This window comes from Peromyscus californicus, unplaced genomic scaffold (assembly GCF_007827085.1).
Source record: "Peromyscus californicus insignis strain IS unplaced genomic scaffold, ASM782708v3 Scaffold_7__1_contigs__length_154581171, whole genome shotgun sequence".
NCBI lineage: Eukaryota > Metazoa > Chordata > Mammalia > Rodentia > Cricetidae > Peromyscus > Peromyscus californicus.
This window is the reverse complement of record NW_026294595.1, coordinates 120674084-120700474: the sequence shown is the minus strand read 5'-3', so window position 1 is coordinate 120700474 and position 26391 is coordinate 120674084. Positions and strand designations below refer to the sequence as shown.

Sequence of the window (26391 nt, the reverse complement as noted above, 5' to 3'; positions counted from 1 at the left end):
CATATTTGTCTCAATTCATTCCACCCTTCACCAGAGTATTCACTACTGAGCGGGTGAAGAGAGCCATTAACCAGACCACACACCAAAACTCCGTGGGGAGCTTTAAACACGCCCCGGCTACTCCAGCAAAATGGCCAAATTCAGGTAAAAGAAACTTCCCAATGCCCTTTCAACTCCTCCCCACTCAGAAATCTAAAAGAAGGGATCCTCCAACTCTACCATGGACTGGAACCCTCCTTAGAGCCCCCACCATGCTGCTATCAGTCTCTGTTTATGACATTAATAATCCTTCTAATAAATCTCATTACAGAGGACAATCCACCTCAGTATGTCCTTGATTCCCAAACCAAAACTTTCATTACTATTCTATTTATTATTATCATCATCATCATCATCATCATCATCATTATTATTATCAATGTTGCTATGGCTACCACCATCCTATTAGGAATAAAATAATCTCACTGCAGCTTTTCTTGTTCTGTTTTGTTTTTGAAATAGAGTAGCCTAGATTGGTTTTGTACTTGGGATCCTCCTGCCTCAGTCTTCTGAGTACAAGGATTCCAGATGTGCACCCACACAGCTGGCTTACATTTCCCAAATGACTGATGAAGCTGACATCTTATAATACCAATGACTTCTTTTTGTGAGCCACTGATAATTTCTGTATACTTTGGGGGTGGGGTGGGGGGGGAGTGTCAATCAAATCCTGCGCCCACATCTATTTTGAAGCATGTAACTCTTTATTTATTATTGTAAGAATTGTGATGCTGACATGAAGTTGGCACAGAGTCTGAATGTCTTCCAGAAGAGTCTCATAGTCACCAAATCTGTGAGACCCAATGTGGAAGCAAGCCTCAAACTGTTCATCTTATTTACAGAGAATGTTTGCTTTCAAGTTTCAAGAAAATATTCTTTAAGAGGACTCACAGTTTCAGCAAATGAGAAATAAGTGTATAAAGAATGAATCCCTAAAAATATCACCCCAGAAACAAAACTGCAAATTCCAGTCTTTTAGTGTTTTTCAATCATCTGGCATAGAAATCTCTTTTTAAAATGAAAGTCAAATATCCATTTGCAAGGAAAAACATGATCATGATTCTGTTAATGAACGGGATGGGTGGGGATCCAAGGGCTCTATTCAAATCATGTTTGTTAATTGTTATTTTTAAAGAGGTTTTAAATTTTTTATTTACTATAATGTGTGTATGTGCATGGGTGGGTGTGTACGTGTGTGTGTGTGTGTGTGTGTGTGTGTGTGTGTGTGTGTGTGTGCGCGTGTGTATGTGTATTGGGACACATTTGCCAAGATACACATGCAGAGGTCAAAGAACAGCTGTGTGGAGCTGGTTCTCTCCTTCCCTTTTCAATAGACACCCAGGATGAAACTCAGTCACTAGACTTACTGGGCAAGTAGCCTTACCCTCCATGCCATCTCACCAGCCCATGTTGGTTCTATCATATGCAGAGGACACGCCCTGAAATCCATTCAGGCTCTTCCCCATCATTTCTCCTCCCTGGCAAACCAGCTCTCACTAGGGAAGTTGAGCTGTGCAGTTACAGTTGACACAAGACCTGCTCTAGATGTAGGTGACACCACACTGGGACCAAGGGGAAGGTTTTCCAGTTTCTTAATATAAAATGCAAGCCCCTTGAGCAACAATGTCACCCTCCCCCCAGCTCCCACTCCCACCTCCCTCCCCCTGCCAGAACTACTAGGTCAGAAATGCCTGCGTAAGGCCCAATCCCCTGGGCTTTCTCAGCCCAAGAAGGACTCCCCAGCCAGCTCAAGTGTAAAGACCATCGCTTCCAGACACTTTCCTCAGATTGCCATGTGCATGTATGAGATGACCCCACTCCTGTGGCCCGATCCTGTCATCATACACTCCCTATAGCCTCCATCCTCAGTTTATTCTCTGTTGCTGGGATAAAACAGTTCGAGGCCAGCCTGGTCTCCAAAGCGAGTACCAGGAAAGGCGCAAAGCTACACAGAGAAACCCTGTCTCGAAAAAACAAACAAACAAAAAAAAAAACCCAGTGACCAAAAGCTACTTGGGGAGGAAAGGGAAGAAATGATTGACAGGTTACAGTCCATCATGGAGTGAAGCTGAGGCAGGAACGGAAGCAGAGACCATGGAGAAATGATGCTTACTGGTGTGTCCTCCTCACCTTGCTTTTTAGAGAACCCAGGACCACCTGTTGAGGGGTGGTCCCACCACAGTGGGCTGGGCCTTCTCACATCAATCACCAATCAAGAAAATGCCCCAACAGACACGTCCACGGGCCAATCCGATGGATGCAACTTCTCAATTGGTTCCTTCCTCCCAAGTGACTCCAGTTTATGTCCAGTTGACAAAAACCAAACCAACATAGTCTCTAATATATCAAAGCCCCAATTACAGTCAGTTTCTCCCTACCACCAAGCAGACCCCATGAGTATCCTACTCCAGCAGTTTCAACTCTTAAGAAGCCCGAAGCTTCACGTGCAGTGGCACAAATCAGAAGGGGTTCTGCTATGTTTCAGGCAGACATGTTTGGGCAGATTCGACACCAAGTACATCCCTCTGTGCAGTTAGTCCCAGCCACCTGAATCCCACCAGGCAGATCAGGGAGGGCTTTCCCGTGGTGGGCAGGTAGCCGAAGGGTGCAGGTAAGGGAGGTATGCCCTTGATAAATGTCTCCACAGGTGAGTAGAGAATGAGGAGGGGGTCACAGGGGTGCTGACATCAGCTACCTGGGGCCTCCAGTTGGGCTGATCACATTAAGGTTAGCCGGTTTATCACCACCCTCTTCTGTCTCTTGAAAAATGTAGTCTTTGAGGTTTCCCAGTGTCAAACCAAAAGACATGGGCTCTCTCTTTTTGTCCCCAAATACCAGGACTACTCTCATTTACTTAGAAAAGCTAGAAACTCCAATTGTCATATACATGTTCCTAATTTTTACACTTCCCACTAATTCAACTAAATTTAATCATATATAACATGGATCAAATCATGAGAGAACATTGAACAAGTACAAATTGAGAGACACTCTACAAAATAACTGGCCTGTATTGGTTGAAAACATTGCTTTTGAAAAAAAAATAATGAAGGGTTAGGGAGCTATTTCTAATTTTAAAAGACTGAAGAGACAGGACACTAAATATAACAAATGACCTGCACTTCCTTTTCCATAAAGGACACTGTTGTGACTATCAATAAAATCTAATTAAGGTCTACATATGGGAAAGTGGGATTGCAAGACTTTGATCATCATACTGTAGTTACAAGATACGTGGGGGAAATATTCTAGTTTTTAGGAAATGAACGTAAGTGGGGCATTATACCTGCAACTTACTTTCACATGATTCCAGATAAATCTATAGACAGGTGGATGGATGGAGACAGAAAGAGAAGGAGAGAGAGAGATGATAGATAGATAGATAGATAGATAGATAGATAGATAGATAGATAGATACATACATACATACATACATACATACATACATAGAGATCGCAATCAAGAGAATAAAATAAATAAGGAAAAATTCTGATATCTAAGGAATTTGTACCTCTAAGTTTTCTATAAGTGTAAAAAAATTGTATCAAAACAATTTCAAAAAAGTAAAATAAAATCACTTTTCCTGGCAGCAGAACATCATGGGGTATTCAGAAATCTCCTATATTCACCCCTGTGGGATCATCTCATCCTTTCTCCCACTCTCTGGTCCCTATTTCTAAAGACTGAGCAGTCTCATCACCTCAGATGCCCTCACAAAGGGGTAACTCTGGGAAGGGTACAGAAGCTGGCCTGGCATCGCCTAGAAGGGTATGCAGGAGGGAAGGGCACGTCAGCTCCAGGGGTGCTCAGCAAGCCAGGAGCAGCATGGTCCCTGGGAGGATCAGTCACCAACCTCACACACCACAGCATGATTCTCTTCATCTTGGGCCTCTATTAGTTCAGCCAGGAAGTATTCACCATAGATTTCTCTCAGAGTGTTGTCATAGTGCATAAATATTGGCATGAGATCGTCATGGTCTTCTACCCTGTGGAACAGACAACCTTTAGTTTAGCGTTTGTTCCATCCATTGCTTTCCTTCACCAGAGCACCTACTGTGTTCCGTCCCTGCTCTAAGTGTCAAGGATGCAGCAACACACTTGTGAAATGGATTGATACCGTCATAAGCAAAACTGTGATACACTTCAATAACTTCAAATGTTCCCAATGACACCACGGCTCTTGAGATGAAAAATGACAATGATGAGCAGGGGAGGGAGGTGGGTCACGTGGGCAGAGGGTCAGCACTGCTGGAGAATGGGAGGTATGGCAGCACTGGTCAGGAACCAAAGGACAGTTGAGGACAGTACTTTCCAAATGTGTTCTAAAGATCAGCACTTCTACGTATGACATTATCCCACAATCCCTTTCCTCCTTTTTAATTTTTTAAACAGTATGTGTGTGTGTGTGTGTGTGTGTGTGTGTGTGTGCGTGCATGTGCCTTAAACTGCAGAACCACCTTGTTGTCCCGACTAACCCTTATGTGTCTCTATTCTGAGCACTTGCTATGGAGGGAGAAGCGCTATGAAGCTAATGAAGCCCTGTTCAACATTCTGGGGACAGTCCTCTTGACTCCCATTCTCGGGACACTTTACAATGTTCCTGACACCTATTCGAGGAAGCAGGAACTAGGTTTACTACCGCATGCTGATGATGGCTCTTGGATTCCATTCCTTTCATTTCAGTATACTTTCGAGAACATTCAGTGTTGTATTTTACCTGTCGAAGAACTTCTAATACTGTGTTCCTGATACTACAAAAATAGTCCATCTAATAGCCCCATCTCCTTGGGGATCCATACGTGTAGAAGGCTCAAGGCTTTTCCATCTTCTCAGCTGCTGTGCTTCTCACAGCAGTCCCGGGAGGCAGGCAGGCAGTACCCTTTGCACTGTTCGCGTGCTCCCAGGGATTACAAGATGGCTTGCCTGCGATGCAGAGCTGCAGCAGAGCCTCGAGACAAGCTCAGGCCTCTTGACAAAGGCCTTGCCTTCACCAGACCTGAAGCTCACAGTGCCCTTCAAAACGGCATTCGTTATGGCACTCTTTTTGAAATCCCGTAGCAGGATGCAAAGACAGTTGAGAGAACTGTCCTTGGCTCCGTGACCAAAGGTCATCATCCAACTAGATGGGTCACAACTCCTCCCAACCCCGCTGAACAACCCCCAGTCTGTCACAGATGACTTCCCCAAATTAAATGTTGTCAACTAAATGATCTTTTGGAGTCTAGAGGAAATCTCCACCGGCTACCAGGATGAAACTTTTGCCTCTAGGGACATAGGCTCAACCGCGGCTGGAATAATGTCAGGGCTAGTATTAGCCTCAAAGAGAACATACTAGAAGATAAAATGGGGTGGTGAAGATGATAGAAATAATGAGTGAAAGGGATAGAGAGAATAAAGGTCAATAGTTATACCAAACATACTGGGGAAAAATAATGTTAATTTGGAATTTTTTTTAGTATCAGGAACGCAATATTAGAGGTAAAAAAAAAAACCACTAAATGTTTTCAAAAGTATACTGAAAAGAAGAAAGGAATGGAATCCAAGAGCCGTTTGTGATATGTGTGTATATGCATGTATGTGTGTATGTATGTAATACACACATATATATATACCTGTATATGTACATATATATATATAAACAAAAAAACTCCAAGTACCTTGATAAAACTAATATATTTAAAAAACGAAGACAGGTCTCTATAAAACCTCAGAGCTGGACTTGGAGATATGGGTGCATCACTTGCCTGGCATGCACAAATCCCTGAGATCATCCCCAGAACCATAATAAACAGTTTTTTTTAAAAAAAAAGATCAGAGCTGCCTGGCAAGGAGGCACAGCACTTAGGTGACTGAGAAGGAAAGATCAAGGGTTTGGAGCCAGCCTGGGCTACAATGCAATACTCTCTCAAAGCAAAACACCAGCTGAGTTTGGTGGTGCACACCTTTAATCTCAGCACTCAGGACTCAGAGGAAAAGGCAAGCTGATCTCTAAGAGTTCAAGCCCAGCATGGTATATATAGTGAGTTCCAGGCCAGCCAGGGATACACAGTGAGACCCTGCCTCAAAAAAACAAAAGGAAGCAAAACAGACACCAACTCAGATCTCAGAGCTAAGAAGAGAGCTAGCCAAACACCAAAGGGAAAGACATACATAATATCTAGAAGATGGACCTTGATCAATGTGACTTCCAGGCTCCCAGGAAGAACTGCAGTACCACTGGGGACAGGATGGAGCTCAGTGCAAAACAAAATAGTGAGAAAAGAACCTGTTCAGGGCCCTCTCCTGGAGTGTCACAATTACAGATTGAAGGCTCAGAGAAGCACAATAATAAAGAACCCATAACCTTGCTATGCATTTCTCTAAACTTGTCCACAGTACCCTTGATTCCTTAAACTTCCCTCCCCTTCCTGTGCAATAGGAGATACTGAGGAGGGGAAAGGTGGCACCATGGTGATATCGTGTCCCCCAATATATTGTGCACCCTAATAAACTTATCTGGGGTCAGAGAACAGAACAGCCACTAGACAGACATAGAAGCCAGGCATGGTGACACATACACCTTTAATCCCAGAACTTGGGATCACATGTCTTGCTTGGGAAAGCCACACGCCTTTAATCCCAGGAAGTGATGGCAGGAAGCAGAAAGGTATATAAGGCGTGAGGACCAGAAACTTGAGGTCTTGTTAGCCTTTTTAAGCTTTTAGGCTTTTGAGCAGCAGTTCAGCTGAGATCCTTTTGGGTAAGGACTCAGAGGCTTCCAGTTTAAGGAAACAGGATCAGCTGAGAAGTTGGCGAGGTGAGGTTAGCTGTGGCTTGTTCTGTCTCTCTGATCTTTCAGATTTGACCCCAATACCTGGCTCCCGGGTTTGTTTTTTATTAATACGACCATTTAAGATTCATGTTACACAGCACAGGTCACCCACCACATTGTTACCCAAGTCGTTAACTGTCAGCACTCTGAAAGGATAGAAGGCAGGAGTTCCTACCTAAACAACCAGAATCTTGATTGTTACTATCACCCTGAGTCTGATGCCATCACCACTGGCAAGCTCATTCCCTCATGTCAGGGCATCAGGGATTCCCGGGTGTGAGGCTCAAACAAGGAGCCAAAAGCAAACACCAAACTGCGTGTTTAAAATATGACTGCACTTCAGATGCTGCCCTTGACACTTGCCCACGTACTTCCGTGTGTATACGATCACTTTAAGAATTATCAGTGGTCATCTGTGCCCAGGTGTAGTGAAGTTCCACCATAAATCCATCAAAGGCTTGTTAGGTGTTCTTTTGAAAAGACTAGAAGAAAAAAGAAAATACAGCATAGTGTCCAAAACCTGAGCTGAAAAGCCAGGCCACCTTGGTCTGGACCCTGTATCTGCCACTTGTGACTGCCAAAGATGAAATATTCTATCTCTGAACTACATCTACTATGCCATGTCACAATACATGTGTAATCATAAATCAGACTACAATTATTACTTAAGTGGGAAGAACCAGTAAGTACCGGAGAACATCCATAATCACCTGGCAGAGCAGAGGGTTTTTTTATTCCAGAAGGCTGAATCACCACCCTGAGATCCCATTGGCAGGTACAACCAAAGCTGTTCCATCCACCATCAGTAATCTTACAGCTCTGCCTTCCTCAACTCAATCATTTACCTGAAAACATTTGTGAGCTCTCTGCTGTTCCTGGATGGGTACAAGGGCCCTTGCCTCCTCATGTCAACCTTATCCCAACCATGTGTGAGCTGATACTGATATATAAATATGTATGTATATATATGTGTGTGTATATATATATTGTTCATAAAATGCGTCTTGCCTCTGTTTCTACTCAGCACTCCAATCCAATTGTCTATTCCTAATTCCAGCATCTTTCAAGGCTACCTCCACCATCTGCCCTCCATTAACACTTCCTTCCAGCCTCTCTTCCAAAAAAACTCAACATTGAGACCATCACTGGATATACAGTGTCTGTTTATAGTATTGATTTATTTTGAGCAACATGTGGCATCTTAATAACCAAGTAATAGGTTTTGGGGGACACAGAAGTTCTGAAACAGCTCTGAATTGTGGTGCAGCCATGACAGGCAATAAGGACCAAGTCCTTCCCAACTCCCCCCCCCCACTCCGCCTGCTGACAGCTCCGAGGGGAAGTGCTACTACTAATCCATCCCAAGGGGTGCCTCTGGAAATCTGGAAACAGTACAACACTGGCTACTCCATAACCCTCTACGTAGCCTTCTGCCACTCCCTACTGAGAAGCCTGCAAAGGTACTTCACCAACAAGACTTAGTGTTCTCATTTCCAAAAGGAGTGGGGCGTGAATGCTGGGAACACGCAGTGAGGTAGCACAAACATGTGCTTTAGCCTACTCCCCGAACACAGCAAGAGTCTGCTCTCTGTGTGAGGCCTCACACCCTCAGCAAAAAGAGCCTAGAACTCTATTCAACTCCCACTTAACCTCCTGTCCACAAGAGGCTTTTTTTTTTCTGTAAAAAGAATCCTTGGTAACACTGTTCAGAGAAATAACATTCTAAAAGAAAATAGCCTGTGATTCCATTTTTGAGCATTTTTATCAAAAATTAAGGTTTTACCAATACATATTAACAGATGTTATTTTACACAACTGGAAAAATAATTTAGTATTCTAATCATTTCTAAGTGGTATGGTGGTTTGAATAAGAATGGTCCCCATAGGCTCATATACTTGCATGCTTAGTCACTAGTGAGTGGCACTACGTGAGAGGGATTAGGAGGTGTGGCCTTGTTGGAATAGTGTGTCACTGGGGGCAAGGTTTGAAGTTTCAGAAAGCTCACACCATGCTCGGCATTGCTCTCTCTATCTGCCTGCAGATCAGAATGTAGCTCTCAGCTACTCTCCAGCACCAGGCCAGCCATGCCTGCTGCCATGCTCCTCACTACGATGATAATGGACTAAGCCTCTGAAACTGTAAGCCACCCCCAATTAAATGCTTTCCTTTATAAGAGTTGCCATGGTCATGATGTCTCTTCACAGCAACAGGACAGTGCCTAAGACAAATGGATTAAGACAGGATTCATATAAGAAAGTCCAAACTCAATTTTATTTATACAATGAATACAAAATATTACTCTAGGCCAGGAGTCTGAACCCAGAGTCCAAACTAGAACTTGAAGTCAGTGCACAGCTCAACTCTCATCAGAGAAGCGTCTCTTAGTAGATGGCAATTAACACAGAAATGCACAACTGGTCAATGGACAGAGAATGACTGACATCAGAATGCTCAGCCCCAAAGAGGATGTCTATATTATATCCCTCCCCCAGATGCCCAGGGACCTATGTGGAAGAGGGGGCAGAAATACTATAGAAGTCAAAGATGGTAGGTGACTTCAAGGGGGCAGAGTTTTCCATACACAAGGCAGATGTCCATATCAACTCATGAAGATTGTGACAGGATGCATAAGACCTGCACAACTGCAAGCCAGACAAACATCCCAGCACGGAGGAGGGGAAGCAGACATCAAGTCCACCTTTAGCTCAGGAGCTGTCTACATTTAACTGCAGCCAGGAGAGGGACTGACAGTTTTCTTCACTAGAGTAACACTAGGGAAGGCCCCCCCAACCCCAGGGTAGTCAGTCAACACCAACTAGACTAAATGGGTTTTTATTTATGTATTTATGTATTTATGTATTTATGTATTTGTGTATTTATTTATTTATTTATTTATTTATTTTGGGTTTTTTTGAGACAGGACTTCTCTGTGTAGCTTTGGTGCCTGTCCTGGCTCTTGCTCTGTAGCCCAGGCTGGCCTCGAACTCACAGAGATCCACCTGCCTCTGCCTCCCGAGTGCTGGGATTAAAGGTGTGCGCCACCACTGCCCAGCTAAATGGGTTTTTAAAAAGAGAAAGAACGTGAAGTTGAGGAATAAGAGGGGCAATTTGGGAGGAGCTGCAGGAGGGGATGAATATGATCAAAACAGATCATATGAAATTCCCAAAGAATAAATGAAAACATTATTGTTTAAAAGTTCAAGGCTGGATATGGTGGAACATAACTTTAACCCAAGCACAGGGTAAGGGGTTGGGTGGGGAGCAGGCAGATCTCTATGAGTCTGAAGCCAGCCTGGTCTACATAGTGAGTTTCAGGCCAGCCAAGGCTATATAGTAAGGCCTTGTCTCAAAAACAAAACAAAATAAAACAGAAAAAAATAGTTTGAGATGGCAATGTTAACTACGTTAATGTACATAGATTTGATTATTATATGCTGTATATTTATAAACACCTAATAAAATTGAGGCCCCCAATTTTCATGAGTATGTAAATGTGTGTGTGTGTGTGTGTGTGTGTGTGTGTGAGAGAGAGAGAGAGAGAGAGAGAGAGAGAGAGAGAGAGAGAGAGAGAGAGAGACTGTGTATGTATATGTGTATAAATGTTTTGTACAATAAAGAAACACATAGTAATAATTTTAAACTAAAAAAAAATAGTACTCTAGATACTGAAATCAGGAATAAAGATCTCAAGAGACAGAGCCGTAAGCCTAGCCATGAACCTGCCACAGCCCATTAACAAAGTTGTCCAAAATCAGAACTTAATAACAATTCTCCTGAGAAAAAACAAGAAATAAACATTCAAGCCTTGGAGTTCTGAACACTGTCCCTTAAGCCCTTCTCCAAAATGGATAGAGAGGAACTTGTTCAACACACTAAATGCATTCCTTGGGGTAATCGATAATTTAAGATCTTGCATCACCCTAAGCGCTAATGCTAACGGATGACATCAGCCTCCAAGTCTCAAATGGCATATGACAAAGCCCAGCCTCATGGCAAGAACGCCTCTGGCTAAGGAGAACCAACCATGCAGTAAAATGTCTAAGAGCTCTCTCTCTCTCTCCCCTCTCTCTCTCCCCTCTCTCTCTCTCTCTTTCTCCCTTCCTCCCTCCCTCTCTGAAGCTGTGAGCATTGCCTATCGGGGTCAGATGAGACGACAGTGCCATCTCAGCGCAAGGGTGGCAGGCACACTTAGCAGGCACATCCTGCCATTTGCAGGCTATAGCGCATCCCCACAGTGGTGACCGCTCTGAGGTTACAAAGTCCATCACAGGAAGGACAATAGAAACACAATTCTCTGAGTAGAGTTCCTTTATGTGTTTGTCGATGCTGTCAACTATAAAGTATTTTAATTTCTTTGAAGAACAAAAGGTCCGACCCATAAAGATGTGTTGTTCTCTTCGGCACTCAAATGTCCATCAGACTTTGGAAGCCATGCCAGACAAAAATGGAGTTGAACTCAAGCCCTAAAACCCACAGGCTGTCAAAGATTCAAAAATTCTCACTTGGAGAATTGGGTATCTTCTAAACCTAGGGCATGGCAAAACTAAGGATGGCCCATGTGGTGGCTGTAACTGACTTTCTGGAAGATGGAGAGATGTCATTTAGCCAGGAGGTACACGGTGGTGCCCCGGATCCCACAGAACTCTCCCCGGCAGCTTGGCCAAGTCTCTAGGTGACACAGTTTGTCAGATCACCTCACTGATGCAACATCCTGTCTGCTCTATATGACCACCACCCTAGAGGGAAAAGCACAGGCTGGCTGGCTTCCCTGGAGTCAGAGAGATGTGTGCATCATGTGCTGCTAGCAAAGTGACTGTACAAATCCTCAGGTGGGAAAGTCATCTCAGCACAGCGAGACAGCACAGAGGCAGCCTGCACATCCAGAAGACTACCCAGACTCCTCGCTAGCCTCAAATCATCTTCATAGCTAAAGGTTCTGCATTTCTCCAATTAGACTTAAAAATATACTACTAAAAAGTTGTCACTTTAAATATCACAAGTACATTTTATGTAGTGTATTTGAAAAAAAAAGATGGAGAATTAAATTTAGTTCTAAAGAACACAGATTGCTTTGTCAAATCATGCTTTTATCAAGAACACTGTCTCAACAGAGGACAGGCCAACATGGAGTTGTTGGCAACTAGATTTTTCTTTTCATCCACTTGTCAAAAATGAAGTACCTTTTTCTTTCCAAGATCTCTTGTGCCCTCTAGTGGTCTTCCTTATAAAATTAAATCTATCCTTTCTAAATGCTCCTTTCTAGAACTTTAAAACCAGCAGTTAGAGCCATTTAACTTATGATCTCTGGGAAATGTAACTTTTAAAGTTACAGGGGATTCTTAAACCCAAGCTTTCTATGCATTAGAAAGACTTCGAAGCACTCACCAGGTCATGTAAGTCCCTACCATCCATACTGCTGAGACTGGATCCAAGTGCCCATCTTGGCAATGGTAATCCATTGCTCCCAGAGGATTGGCAAACAAAACAAGTCTGGCGGGGGTTTTGGTGACAAATGTCCCAAATTTGGTGACAAGAAAGTCCCCGGCTAAATGCTGTAATTGTTCTATATCTCCTTTTTAAATGCTTCAGGATCTTCATAACTTCATAATTCCTATGAACTGCTTAGAAGTCAAATTGAAAAGAGCAAGAAACTATCAGATGTCTCATAAAATTAATTTCTGGGGCAGGAGAGATGGCTCAGTGGTTAAAAGCATTGGCTGTTCTTTCAGAGGACCTGGGTTTAATTCCAAACACTCACACTGCTGCTCACAACTGACTGTAACTTCAGCTCCAGGGGATCCAATGCCTTCTTCTGGTACCAGATATGCATGTGGTATACATAGACACACATGCAAACAAAACACCCATGCACATAAATAAGTAAAAATAAATTTAGAATTATGTATACTAAAAAATAACTGCCTCACAGAATGAAAGGCAGGTTGTTTTTGTTTTGTTTTTCAGATTTGAGGACCAAACCCAGAGCCTTGTGCTTGCTAGGCAAGCACTCTACCACTGAGCTAAATCCCCAACCCAGAAAGGCAGGTTTTTGTTTTTGTTTTGGCTGGTTTGGGTTTTTTGAGACAGGGTTTCTCTGTGTGACAGCCCCACCTGTCATGGAACTCACTTTGTGGACCAGGCTGGCCTTGTGAAAGGTAGGTATTTTTAAAAAGACCTTGTTTTAAATATTAGTTTTCTTTTTATTTTTTTAAAGGTTAAAGTTTTAAATCCTTTATTAATGCATTCTTTATTGTACATATTCGTGAGGTATGCATGATGACTTGATACAAGTATTAAGCTATAACAATCAAATTTGAGCAATTAGTATTTCCATGTCCTTAAACATTTATGGAGTTCCTGATTTCCTCTCTTCTAACAAAAAAAAATTTTTCATCTATTTTGAAAAACAATAATTGAGCCAACGTGATTAAACTGTAGTCATCTGCAAATAGGCAGGATGCCATGTAGGGGAACTCGACTTATGTAACAACACTATCAATAGTACATCATCCTTCCCTTGGTTTAGTCTTCCCTACATCCATGAGAACTTGGAAAAGATACCCTCACCGACCCCAGACCATGCCAATGGCTTCTAAGCCATGAACATCTCGCATCCTCCACTGAAGATTAATTAAACGCACTGTGGTTTTTTTAAAGGTGTGTCCAGTAACAGCTATGCTTTGTTTCGGACATAATGAAAGACAGGGAAGAGTAACTTCGTTAATTAGTGTCTGCGCAGAAGAGCAGATTACAGCATCGTTTTCCACGTGGCTAAAGGAAAGAAAAGGGAGAAGGGATTATGGTGTTAATTCATTTGGTTCTGAATATGTTGCTAGTTAAATAGCTGGGGGATAATTACATCCCCAACCCTTCCCTGGTTTAGTGTCTTAAGAACTGTGTTCATCACCATTAATTATCAGTGCAAGTAACTACTGATGGAACAGATGTCAAATGGGGGAAATAAGTGTAAAGTGGCAGCCTAAGAGGCATGCAGCCACGCCTATTCCATGAGGCCATGCAATGTCTTTGTGTTTCTAGCATTCTTAAGGAGAGTCCACCCAAGTTTCAAGATGCAGGCAATTTTAGACCCACAAGTTCTAAAACTCCAATGTATCAATTTTGGATAAAAGGCTTTAAAAATGTTACACTGCTGTATCTTCTTCAGGCAAAGACATTGTTTCATGTCACACTTTGCGCCTGAATTCCCTACTGTGCCCTCCTTATCTTAACATAAATGCCCCTTCCTCATTTCTTGGCATTGGGACAACATCCCTCTTGGTATTTGTTCCTTGGATTTTCTGTGGTGTGAGCAAACAGAGCAGTTAGCCATCAAAGACTGTATGATCAAACCCTTGGGTTGAGTTGTCCAGAGGTTTATTTGTGGGCCCTGATCAGTGGAAGGCCATAGCCCATCCTAAGTCTTAAGAGAGCAAAAGAACAGGAAGGGGTGAGAAAGGAGAAACTGAGGGAGACCGGGAGAAACCGAGACTGAATAAGAACTATCAAGTGCTGTACATGAGGGTTAGTGTTGTCAACCTGACAGGACCTAGAATCACGAGAAGGCAGTCTGGGCACACCTGGGAGGGATGATCCAGGCTGGTTAGTCTCTGGACACAACTGTGGAGGGTTATCTTGTCTTTTGAAGTGGGAAGATCTGCCCACTGTGAGTGGCACCATTCCCTGCTTGGGGTCCTGGATTGTATAAACCTAGAGAGAGGGAGCCAAGCAGCAACAAGTATCCACGGCTCTCTTCTAAAGATGAAATGTGGTGTGACCGCTGCTTCAAGGCCCTGCTGCCTTACTTCTCCATCATGATGGGCTGTAGTCTGGAACTATGAGCCGAAATAAACTTTCTCCCCTAAGCTGCTTCGTCAGGCATTTTACCACAACAACAGGAAAGCAGCAAACACAGTAAGCAAATGCTTCCTGGGAGCCAGGTACTGGACTGAGCACATCTTCTGTCTTTTCTCCTGTTAGGGCATCGGCGAGCAAGTTAACAAAGGAATCATCTTACAAAAAGAAACAGATCGCTTTTTGATGGGCTGCATCTGCGTATGTCACTTTCAGCATTGCATTTATAAGCAATTTTTCTAATACAACCATGTCTTGCAGAATGTCTATGGTGAAGGCATTTAAGTCTTACTATTCCTCTGGAAAATGATCATTCATAGGATACAAGTGGGTGTACTAACTATACATTTTAAAGTAAAAAAAAAAACAACTTGGGGGGGCAGTAAGATGGCTCTGTGGGTAAGAGTCCTTGCTGCCAACCTGACAACCCGGTTTCAATCCCTGGGACCCACATGGTGGAAAGAAAAAACTGACTCCCACAAGCTGTCTTCTGACCTCCACACATGTGCTATGTAGTATGTGAATTAATGCATACACACATACACACAAATAAATGTAACAAAACATTTTTTAAAAAATACTTTTGCAAATGTACCTCCTTTGTTTATAGGTAATTTGTACCCCCATATTCAACCTAACTAGAGAACTGTCCATACATGTAATCATCCACCAGGACAATCTCTATGCTGAAAACACCTTTAAGTTTAAGCATTTCACTCATTTAAAATGGAACTTGTAAAATGGCACTCACACCACATACTGAGTGCAATTTAAAACAACAAAATACTATTTTGCTCTAGCAGATTAAAAACATTTTAGTAAGTGAAAATATCCAGGGTCTGGAGGTATAGTTCATCAATCATCTAGCTCTGAAAAAAGTTAAAAGGATCTTATCTAAAAATCTATAGAATCGCTAGGACTAAAGAAACAGAGTTCTATTGGTTATAATATAAACTGACATATTTTGGCTGAACAATTTGATAACTATTCTTAAGTCTTAGTATTTATTATTCAAAAATTCCTTTTTAGGTACCTATCTTATTGAAAATAAAATGCCATGATTAATATTTTCCCAAGGTATTTGTTTTATAGAAAAACTTGAAAACAACTAAATTTCTGTGTTAGTCAGTGTGTTCTGTCCTTCTGAGAAATACCTGAGAAAAACAACTTCCGATGGGCAAATTATATTCTGGCTAACAGGTGCAAGGGCTTCAGTGTATCTTGGTGGGGAGGCTGTGATGGGCTGATCGGAACATGATCACCAGGAGCATGCCCATCAGAAGCATGACTACCAAGAACATGCCCATCAGGAACACACCCATCAGACACGTGACTATCAGGCACATGCTTATCAGGAACACACCCATCAGGCACATGACCATCAGGAGTGTGACCATCAGGAATGTGACCTTCAGGAACATGACCACCAAGAGCATGCCCATCAGAAGCATGCCCATCAGGAGCATGCCCATCAGGAACATGCTCATCAGGAGCATGACCACCAGGAACACGCCCATCAGGAAGCAGAGATGATGCAAGAACTCTCTGGATTTCCCCCTTTTCCTTTTATTCCAATCGAGCCTCCAGACTACAGCTTGGTGCTGCCCAAATTCAGGATGTCTTCACCTTAGCTAATCCTCTCTGAAAACTCGTTCACAAATACAGTCTCCTATGTACTTATCAACATGATCAAGGTGAGACTCAAGACCAACCACCATCACTATTCCCATAAATAACTAACAACTAAATGAATCATAGTCACACAACAGCCAGGGCATCTTGAAAGAGGCAGTCATCAGAAAGAACAAGATTCATTTTTAATGGTTTTATTATCATAAGTGATAGATGACAATGATTGGATGTGACATTTTCAAACAGGTATGTGATGAACGTGGGTCCTAGTTGCTCCTTATTCTTTTTTCTTTTTCTTTTTTTTTTTTTTTTTTGCAATACAGTTCAGTTCTATATATCAGCCACGGATTGCTCCTTATTCTTATTACCTCCTCTCGTCCCCATCCTGCTCCTCCTGCTCATTGTCTTCCTGTCCCCCACTAAGTCCACCTTCCACCTTTTCCTTTTTATTTTTAATTGAGGACCCAGTGACTATCACGGGGGTTGTTTACAGGAGCATGAGTAAGAGAGCAGCCATAGGAGCATGGGCAGTCTACTAGTGGATACACCTGAAGAAAATGTCTCTCCCTCCCTCGGGAACCATTACCTGCCTATAGATCCCTGGGGAAAGCGGGGCCTCAGGAGTCTCTAGCCTCCAGCTACTATAAAGATAGCAAGCTGCTATATTAAGTGCATAATTAACAAAGCATATGAACACAATACTGTGCCCACATACATCCAGTGCCCACAGAGGCTGGAGGGAGGAATCAGATCCCCTGGAACTGAAGATACAGTTATGAGCTGTCATGTAGGTGCTAAGAACTAAACCTGGGTCCTTTGCAAGAGCAGCAAGTGGTCTTAACTGCTGAGTTTCTCCAGTTGCCCCACCCCCACCCCATCCCAACCCCAGCATATTTGTTTTTTGAGGTAGGGTCTCTCCATGTAGCCCAGGATGGGTGTGACTTAGGGTCCTTCAGTTACTGCTTCCCAAGTGCCGAGAGTACAGGTGTGTAGCAACATGCCAGTCTTAGAGGTATAGTTTTTTCCTAAAATATTTTAGTGTTTTTGTTGTTCTTTGCAGAACTAGAGCTTGAACCCAGGACCTTACACACACCAAGCAAGCACTCTGCCTGTCAGTGTGTTTTGTTGTTGTTTGTAGAGGAAGTAATGTGATTGAATCCTTGGATGCAGAGCAGCTATGTGGGGGTCAACAGTACTTGCATGTGTACCTATCTATAAATAACTTTGATTCCTAACAGTTTTCTGATCTGAAAATATGATTCATTTACTGAAAGAACCTATCCTTCAAATAGGTAGTAAAAATGGCAGGGAAAAACTGAGAGATTTTAAAATAAAATTAAGATTAAAGGTATAATAACTATTAGGTTTCCTAAAATATCCTATGATTTTTCATTTATGGAAATTTCCCATAAAAAACAAAACTGCCAACTTGTAACTACATTGTCAATAAAAATGTCTTTAAAGAATGTTAACTTCCTGAATGGCTAAGGGTGTCCCTGCCCAGGGGGCTGCCTCCCTTCCACACGTGGAAGAACATTTGCATATCTGCCTGGTAATGGCCATTCCAGGGACTTCCTGCCTCCACACCTTTGCCCACTCTGCCTCTTTGGATGAATTATGACTCATCCCCCAAGACCAAACTCAAGAGGCCACCTACTTTGGGAAGCTTTTATTTCTTCATGGAGGTGTCCTGACATATAAGAAAGTGCGTGATCTTCAGCTAGAGTTTGATGAGCTCAGACAACTGCACATGTTCCCATCATGCATTCAGCACCATCACCTGTGCCCTGGAGAATTCTCTCTTGTCCCTCCCAGCCTCACTCTGTCTCTTAGCTTAGTACCACCAACCTGAATTCTACAGATTGGCTTTACCTGTTGTATACATTATAAAACTGGGGTAATCAGTATATTTTCTCTCCATCTGTCTTCTTTAATTCAACATGACTCTCTGAGATCAACTGCTATAGAAGTAGCTCATTCTCTTGAATGAGATAGCATCCACAGTACGGATGTATCACAGTGTGTATGAGTAAACACTCAGAGGGCGGGAGGGTACATGAGGCTGCATTTATTTCTTTGTGTCCTTCCCTCTTATGAACTAATATCCTTAGTTTATTGCAGACAGGCCCCTCTCCTTCACTGAACTCTCAGCCCCCCCCCCCCCTTGTGATATATATGGTGCTGGGATTAACCACAGGAAATTGCACAAGGTAGGCAATCCCCCAGACCCTGCAATAAATAATATTTAGTACTTCTTGGATTGTTACATGCAATCAGAGGTACGCCAAATGTCAGACTTACACATAGACTGTCGCCAAGAGTTCTGTGTTATGAACCACACACTACACTGCTAACAGAGACATGTGGCCCCCAAAGCACCAATTCGTTTTTACAAATTAACTCATCTGGTGAGTGGCAGAACCAAGATCAGAATCTAGATCTAGAATGACATCTTCAACACTCTTAAAAACTATGTTGTAATACTACATGCTCTTGCTTTTTAAAAATGGCGAAATGTGACACTTTTCTAAAGTAGACACTTACCAAATATGGAAATGGGCTGAAGAGGGTTCACTTTATTCTTCACAAAGGAGCAATCATCTGTGTGAAATGACTTCTCAACACACTCTTATTTCAAAGCAGACTATCTTGTCCTCATACTTTGAAGTTAGAACTCAAATGGGGCAGGTAAGTATTCTCGCTGGGGGCCTCAGGATGCTGTAGTAAGGTGTCCACTTAGGCTGGCTTGTTGGAAGCACAAAGGTCCTTGTGCCCACAGATCCCAAGGAAACCAGGGATGTTAAGAACCCAGAAAGCGAAGGACGAATCAACTGTTTTTCCAGAAAGCTGGGAATTGGATGTGATTCATAGCCCAGTGATCTACATTTTCTGTTGGGTCGGGCCATATCAAGCTTCCACAACCAGGACCAGAGATGTCTAATAGTCTAAATGACCTCTACACTATCTGTATGACCAACACCAGCCCAGATCCTTTCTTAGGCTCTTAAGCTAATGCAGATAGCCTATCTCCAGAACCCATCTTCTTAGAAGAAATGATATGTACCCTGAGTTGAGTTTCGACATAATTATGTTTCCTTGTGCACCAGGGATTGTATTACACCTGGAAACATTCCCAAAAAGTATGCTGTGTTTAAATATACTGGCAACAAACTGCCTGACCTCAGATTCCCCTACGTTTTCATTTTCACTTCTTTGAAGTTCATTTCCCTGCCTGCCTACACCTGAAGGGACCCCGCCCCCCTCACTGGCTGTCCACAATGGCTCACACACATAGCTGTGTGGTGCTGACTGTCACATTGAGCTGGACTGGGGATGACACCCACACCAACATGAGGCCTCTCCAAAGCCATCTCAGGGTGGAAGACCTCGGCGCACGGCTGACTACCTTCAGAGCAAGCATCCCAAGAGGGCCAGACAGAAGCTTCCAAGACTTAGTGTGCCCTTCCACTAAGCTGTGCCAGTGAGAGCATTCACAACTGCCCAGAGTCACACAGGGGACAAAAACAGCTCGCCAGCTAACCAGAGGACTGGTGACGTCACGCCGTAGGGGAGGAAGCATGGTGAAAGATGGTATAGCGCTATCTTGGAAAACATACTTTGCCACAGCTATACCCTTAAACTGCTACACTTGGGTAATGTCATGAGGACACTGAAGGTAAAGACCGGAAAACTCCTTTTAGAGTCAACAACATCCTTATTCATAAGTGTTAGAACACAGGTGGGTTTTACAAGGAAAACTAAATAGGCAGGTTCATTTTCAAGTTGTTTTATTTGAAAGTTTTCTTGCTTGCTGCAGGATTAAGGACTATTTTAGAACGCCCTACTAGTAAATGCACAACTCCCCGGCCTCACGGAACCCAATGAGAATCACCAGATAGTCTTGCTAATTATACCATCCAGGGGAATGCTCAGAATCTCCAAATGAACATTATGAGTATCATAAAAGTTTAATCTAACTGACTGAGGATCCCTTAAAAAGTCTTTTATAGCCATGTGGTGGTAGTACATGCCTTTAATCCCAGCACTCGGGAGGAAGAGGCAAGCAGATCTCTGTGAGTTTGAAGCCAGCCTGGTTTACAGAGTGAGTTCCAGGACAGCCAGGGCTACACAGAGAAACCCTGTCTGGAAAAACCAAGATTATCCTGTGGAGTTTACGTCACACGGGCACCGTGCCAACTGTACCTGGCTTTGCGAATGTGCAGCTGAGGGTAGTGGTCATGCCTGTGACATATGTGCACTGCAAAGTCTTCGTCATAGGTTAAACATGGAATATTCCCCACTTGGTCAAATACGGTTATCAGAGTTGAACCTAAATCACAGAAAGAAATGTATTGTTTAATCAAGGGATAACCTTAGGATTTCAGAACAAAATATGGTCCCCAGTCCACTTGGAAACTTACTGGCTGTAATCAAGTTCAAACATGACATGCTTAAAGTCTGGTGACCAATCTTCTTTCCCATTCCCAAGAGTGCTCCTTTAAGCTTAAGTTCCCTGTCAGCTTCTGGGGACCCTGGGCTGTTGAGGATCTTACCTAGGCTCACATATGTTGGCACTATAAGGAATATGAAGTACAGTTCTGGTACTGCCTTGAACACAGTCCTGGGGAGGAAAGAAGGGGGTGGGACAGTGTTAATAACACATAATCACATTCCCTGCCCCTGAGAAATGAGGTGTCTGGAAAGTTACATGGACTCAGTTGCTCCCTGCCTGTCAGGCCAGAGCATCTCCTAGGCAATTTCCTTCCTCTCTACTTTTCCTTCGATTCCAAAGAGCTCCCCTCCTGTCTGTCTGGTGGAAGTCGAGAGAATAAAGGGCATGATGTGCAAGCAGCACACCAGATTTCTGCCAACATTAACCTTTGACCTGGCATCTGGATGGTCCGGTGTGACATTACAAAGTGACCTGAAAGCTGAGCCCCCCGACCCCCACCCCACGGTCTGTACAGGCTGTCAAAGATGCATCGCCACGCCTCAAGGGCCCTGCTCATCGTCCTTCCACACGCCCTGTTATTCAGGATACTTCTGCAGGCTGTCATGTCAATATGAACTTCTAAAGAGAAGACTGAGGAAAGAGGACGTTGAAAACACTTAAGTCTGTGCGTCTTTACTCCTTTCTGACCACTCTGTTCCATTTCTTTAAATCAGCACACTACCTGTTGGCCTCAAATGATAGCAGTTAAAAACGGGCTCACTGGAGAATGGATTTAAAGAATTAGATTATTTTCTTTCGGAAATACTGCTGTTATTAAAGAGGATTAATGTTACAATAAACTATAAGCAAATTAAAGGCTCCAAAGAACTTTATGTCATTTAAAAAATGTTCCATAAGGCATCTTTCATGACCACCGTCTGTAAGGCTCTGTCTACTCACCGAATGATCTCTTTGAGGCAGCCAGTGGAATACTCGTCCACGGCCACAAAGAAGTGCATAAACAGTGTATTCAGGGGCTGCGGGAGAAAAGCAAACATGGGTCAAACACTGGACCAGACAGAGCAGGGCTCAGAGCAGTCCCTAGGACAGAGCTGGCTGGCACTTGTGGATGTCAGCTTATGTCAAAGCGACAAGACACCCAGGTAGCAGCTTAAGCTCTCATCACTTCATCCACTGCCTTCTGTCTCACTAGCTTGGAATTATTTAAGGAAATGAGGATTGCGAGTCTAGAGTGCCCAGCCCTGGCTCCTGCCCTCATGGATGAATTGTGGGTAGGGAAGAGCCTACAGGAGAGTGAAATCGATTATGGACTCCATAGTCTTGCCTTTGGGGGTGTCTACGCCAAGTGAAAAACAATCACCCTTTCCCTGGGGCTCCTAAGCCAGCAGCTGCTGCTCTATTCATGGGACACGAGGGAGAGATTCTCTTATGAAATTGAAGGATGGAAGGCAGATGCTGCATTAGGAATCCAAAGGCTTTTTTTATTCAACATTCCCAGAGTCCAAATCAAATTATTACCCCTGCGATCCAGAAAACCTAGAAGTTAAAAATGCAGAGAAGCAAGATTCTCACATGGCTTTTGGCATCCAAGTTTTTAAAGAACTTTGTCCTCTGACTTTTGGAGATTAACTGACCTAAATAATAACCATGTAGCCTCCCTTATAGGCATCTCTCAGTCCCTGTATTCATGAGCATTCTAGAAATAAAGAAGATGTAGCTGCCTGGTGAGTCCAGTACATGCATTTCCACTGGGGAAGTGGGAACTTCTTATTTCTTGACTTCTTAATAAAGCGGCCCCTCCCTCAGTGTCAGTTTGGGGTATTGGTTCCAGGACCTCTGCGGATACCAAAACTGATGAATGCTCACCTCTGGTCCCTGTATCCAATGGTGTAGGATCTGTGTACAGCTGACACATGTCTCCCTCCCACGTACATTCCTTATCGGGTTTAAGAGAGTGTACGCATGACTTGAGGGGTTGTTCTACTGTGCTGTTTGGGAATAACAGGGAGAAGCTCTGCATGTGTTCAATACATGTACAATTTTTAAAACGCTTTCCATTGTTAGTCAGTTGAATTTATGGTGTGGAACCTGTACATGGAGAGAGCGGACTGTAGTTTTCTAGGTAACTTTGGGTTACTAACTACATAGCCATGTGCTATCTCCACATCTGCTGGCTAGCCTGTGACTTGGAAGCACTCAGCAGGAACTGGCAAGAAAAGATCATGAGTTTGACCTATGACCTTGAAAATTCTCAAAAAGCATACAGCACAAACTCCAGATAACAACAGACTTCAGGGTCCTGAGCACTTTCCATGTATGAATACTTTAATCCATAATCTCTCTAAGCATCGGCTTTGCACTGAACAGGGCTGGCCTTGGAGCACGTGAATTACTACTTGCTTGATTTATCTAGATAGTTTAGGACTTACTCTCTAGACATCTGTAAGACAAAAACCATTACTTCAGTTCCAAATGCTAATGGGATAGAAAAGACACTGAGGACTAACTAATTAAGGATTAGTCAGTGTGGCTCAGCAGAAAAATAATGTAACTTACAAATGCAAACCAAAATGTAATTCTACACTTTCAGGCAACTATGTTTAAAAAGAATAGACTTGGAGCTGGGGAGACGGCTCAGTGGGCAAAAGTGCTGGCTGTGTTAAGTGTGAGGCTCTGGGTTCAAATCCCCAAAGTCCACACAGAAAAGCCAGACATGTAGCACAGCTGTCTATAATCCTGGCATTCCTACAGGAGCATGAGAGGTAGAGAAAGGCAAATTCCTGCAGCTTGAGGCCCAGCTGGCTTGCATATGCAGCAGAAAAATAACAAAATAAGACCCTGACACAAATAAGGTGGGAGGCAAGGACTGACGCCGGAGATTGCCTGACCTCCACAGACATGCTACGGCATGTCTGCACCTACCTTCACACATACGAATGTGCAGCCACATCTACAGCAGAGCCATAAGCATACATACACACACAATAAGGATGAGTATGCTCATTTTAAATGTTTTATTTAACCTAATATGTTCATTATATAATTAACATATGAGAACTGTTGTAGTTGATTATTTATTTACTTTGAAACAAAGTCTTGTGACAATGACCTGGCTGGCCAGTTACTCACTACATAACACTGACTAATTTGAACTCACAGCAATCCTACCACTTCAGCCTTTCAACTATTACTTGGATTATTAATATAAAAAAAAAATCACTAATGGCTTACTTCACACAGTTTTTCCTACTAAGTACATCAAATCTAGTGTATGTTTTTTATTTATAGCACATCCCAATTCAGACTAGCTAACGTCAAATCCATAATGGCAACCTGATATCAAAGGCGCCACACTCCACGGGCACTTTAAACATTGTAAAACATGACTAAGTCTGAGGCTCTGTTGTCATTCCTAGGGCAACTGCTAGGTGACAGAGGCCTTCAGAGGCTCTCACAGACCTCACTCAAGGACACACAGACATCCTTGGGATATCTAGATATACATATCTGACACACCAATTCTTTGCTTGCAGCTCTTGTTAATTTATGAGCACAAGGTGGGCCTTGGGGGCAGCTGGCTGATGGGGCCACCATGTACCCATCCTATATACTCTGGCCCCCTTGCCTCCAGAATCCTATCACTTTGCTTTTAACTGTTATGATGCTTTGTGTATGAGTGTTGGATTTCCCAGAAACAGAGTTGACACTGGTCTGACACCAGGCCCTCCCTTCCACAGCTGGGTTGTTCTAACAAACAGGATGTGTGCTTCTCTTACTGTGCACGGGATTTCACTGTCAAGTTCCTGGAACAATGACACCCAGTCGTCCTGCTTGGCAACATTCCAGTTGGGATAGTCCAAGAAGATGGCATGGGCCATGATCTCCTCCTTGTCATTGCAGAGGGTAACAGCAAGGTTTGCCTTTTCTCTGTGAAAATGATGAAAATACACACATGAATAGAGACAAGCAAAGTGAGGTGAAGGCAGGCCATCCTCCTACTCCTGGGGCTACTGGAGCTCCGGAGCTGCTGCATGAGCTCTGATGATACCTGGAGTCACGAGAATGATGGCGCGGACAGTTCGGGGGTGTTGGCTCAGGGTATATGAAGTCATCAACCAAGCTGTTATTTAAAATATGTTTCCACTAGAAGTGTTATGTTTGTCACAGTAAATATCGATAGCCTTCCTTTGCACACCGGGCAGAATACCATCCTACTGCACACTTTCTCCACCTTCTCCAAGGTAGGAATACCACCGTGTTACATCTACACTCACACAGTTACAGTGCCCAACTGTCCTTTGCTTGAGACTGAGGTGATACTCGGGACTTAAGACTTCATGCTAAAAGCCAGCAAGATCCTGGGCAAACTGGATGGGCTGGTCTCCTGTGCACAGCGGCAAAGCTGCATTTAGTTCCAGCCTTACTGGCAATCTTAGGCCGTTTTTCCAAACCCTGAGCCCAGGTCCCAGTGCTGAGTCACATGGAGTCTGAGCACCTGGAGTCACCAGTTGGCTTTCTATTGCTGTGATAAACATCAGGACCAAAAGCAGCCTGGGGAGGGAAGGGTTTATTTCATCTTACACCTCCAGGTCAGAGACTGTCACTAAGGGAAGTCAGAGCAGGAACTCAGAGAAGAAATCACAGAGGAATGGTGCTTACTAGCATGCTGCCGGGCTCACATCCAGTACTTGCCTAAACTCAGGTGCACCCTGAGTTTTCTTTCCTCTCTTCTCCCAGCCTCCCTCTCCCCTCCCCACTTTCTCTTGCTAGGGATTGAGCTTTTGACTCTGGAGCCTCAGCAAAGCTAGGCAAGTACTGTATCACCAAGAATATCTCTAGCTTCCTCAGCTACCTTCCTTTTGTTTAAAGTTTATTTTTATTGTTTTGTTTTGTTTTGAATAATGTGTGTGCGTGTGGAAACCTGAGGTGTTGGATCCCCAGAAAATGGAGTTAGAGATGGCTGTGAAGCACCTCATATAGGTGCTAGGAACTTAACTGGGTCTCTGGAAGAGCAACAAGTGCTCTTAACTGATGAACAATCTCTCCAGCCCCATGCTACCTTTCTCATTCTGGGCCCCACCTGTGTACGAATGGCACCACTCAATGTTGTGTGCTCTTCTCTTCTATCAATTAGAAATCAAGAAAATGCCCACAGACATGCCCCCAGGCCAAGGTGATGGAGGCAGTCCCTCAACTTCCAGATGTGTCAACTTGACAACAAAGATCAGCCATCACATACAGCATCACCTGAAATAGCTGCAGACATAGAGACCTGTAGATGAATTTCTAAACGGTCTTATTAATAGAAAACACGGAGCCAGATATAAGGGTGAAAACCTGAGAGAGATCAGAGGAATAGGAACAGCCACTTGCTAACCTCACCTCACCAACTCCGAAGCTTCCAAAGGGTGAGACACTTCCTGCCTACCCATGCTTGTATGCCTTGCTGTTCTGCCATCTGATTTGCTCTCTCTGTCCAGCTACATCATTTCCTCTTCCTGCCCAGCTCTGTTACTTCCTGTCTGTCTGTACAAACCTCCAGACCTCTGTGGTTAACTAGTGTTGGAATTTAAGGCGTGTGTCACCATGCCTGGCTGTGTTCCC

General features: G+C 43.4%; 1 protein-coding gene across 4 annotated transcripts in view; it reads right to left on the bottom strand.

Annotated features, from left to right (window-relative positions):
• Cfap61 (cilia and flagella associated protein 61) overlaps nt 1–26391 on the bottom strand; it is a 300869-nt gene that overhangs the window by 259961 nt on the left and 14517 nt on the right. For all 4 annotated transcript variants that reach the window (XM_052722829.1, XM_052722832.1, XM_052722833.1 and 1 more), the window contains exons 3-7: nt 24564–24714; nt 21727–21803; nt 20888–20955; nt 20538–20664; nt 3893–4025 (exon numbers count right to left, since the gene is read on the bottom strand). In XM_052722829.1, coding sequence (XP_052578789.1) covers nt 3893–4025; nt 20538–20664; nt 20888–20955; nt 21727–21803; nt 24564–24714 — 556 coding nt within the window. The remainder of the gene's footprint in view (nt 1–3892; nt 4026–20537; nt 20665–20887; nt 20956–21726; nt 21804–24563; nt 24715–26391) is intronic.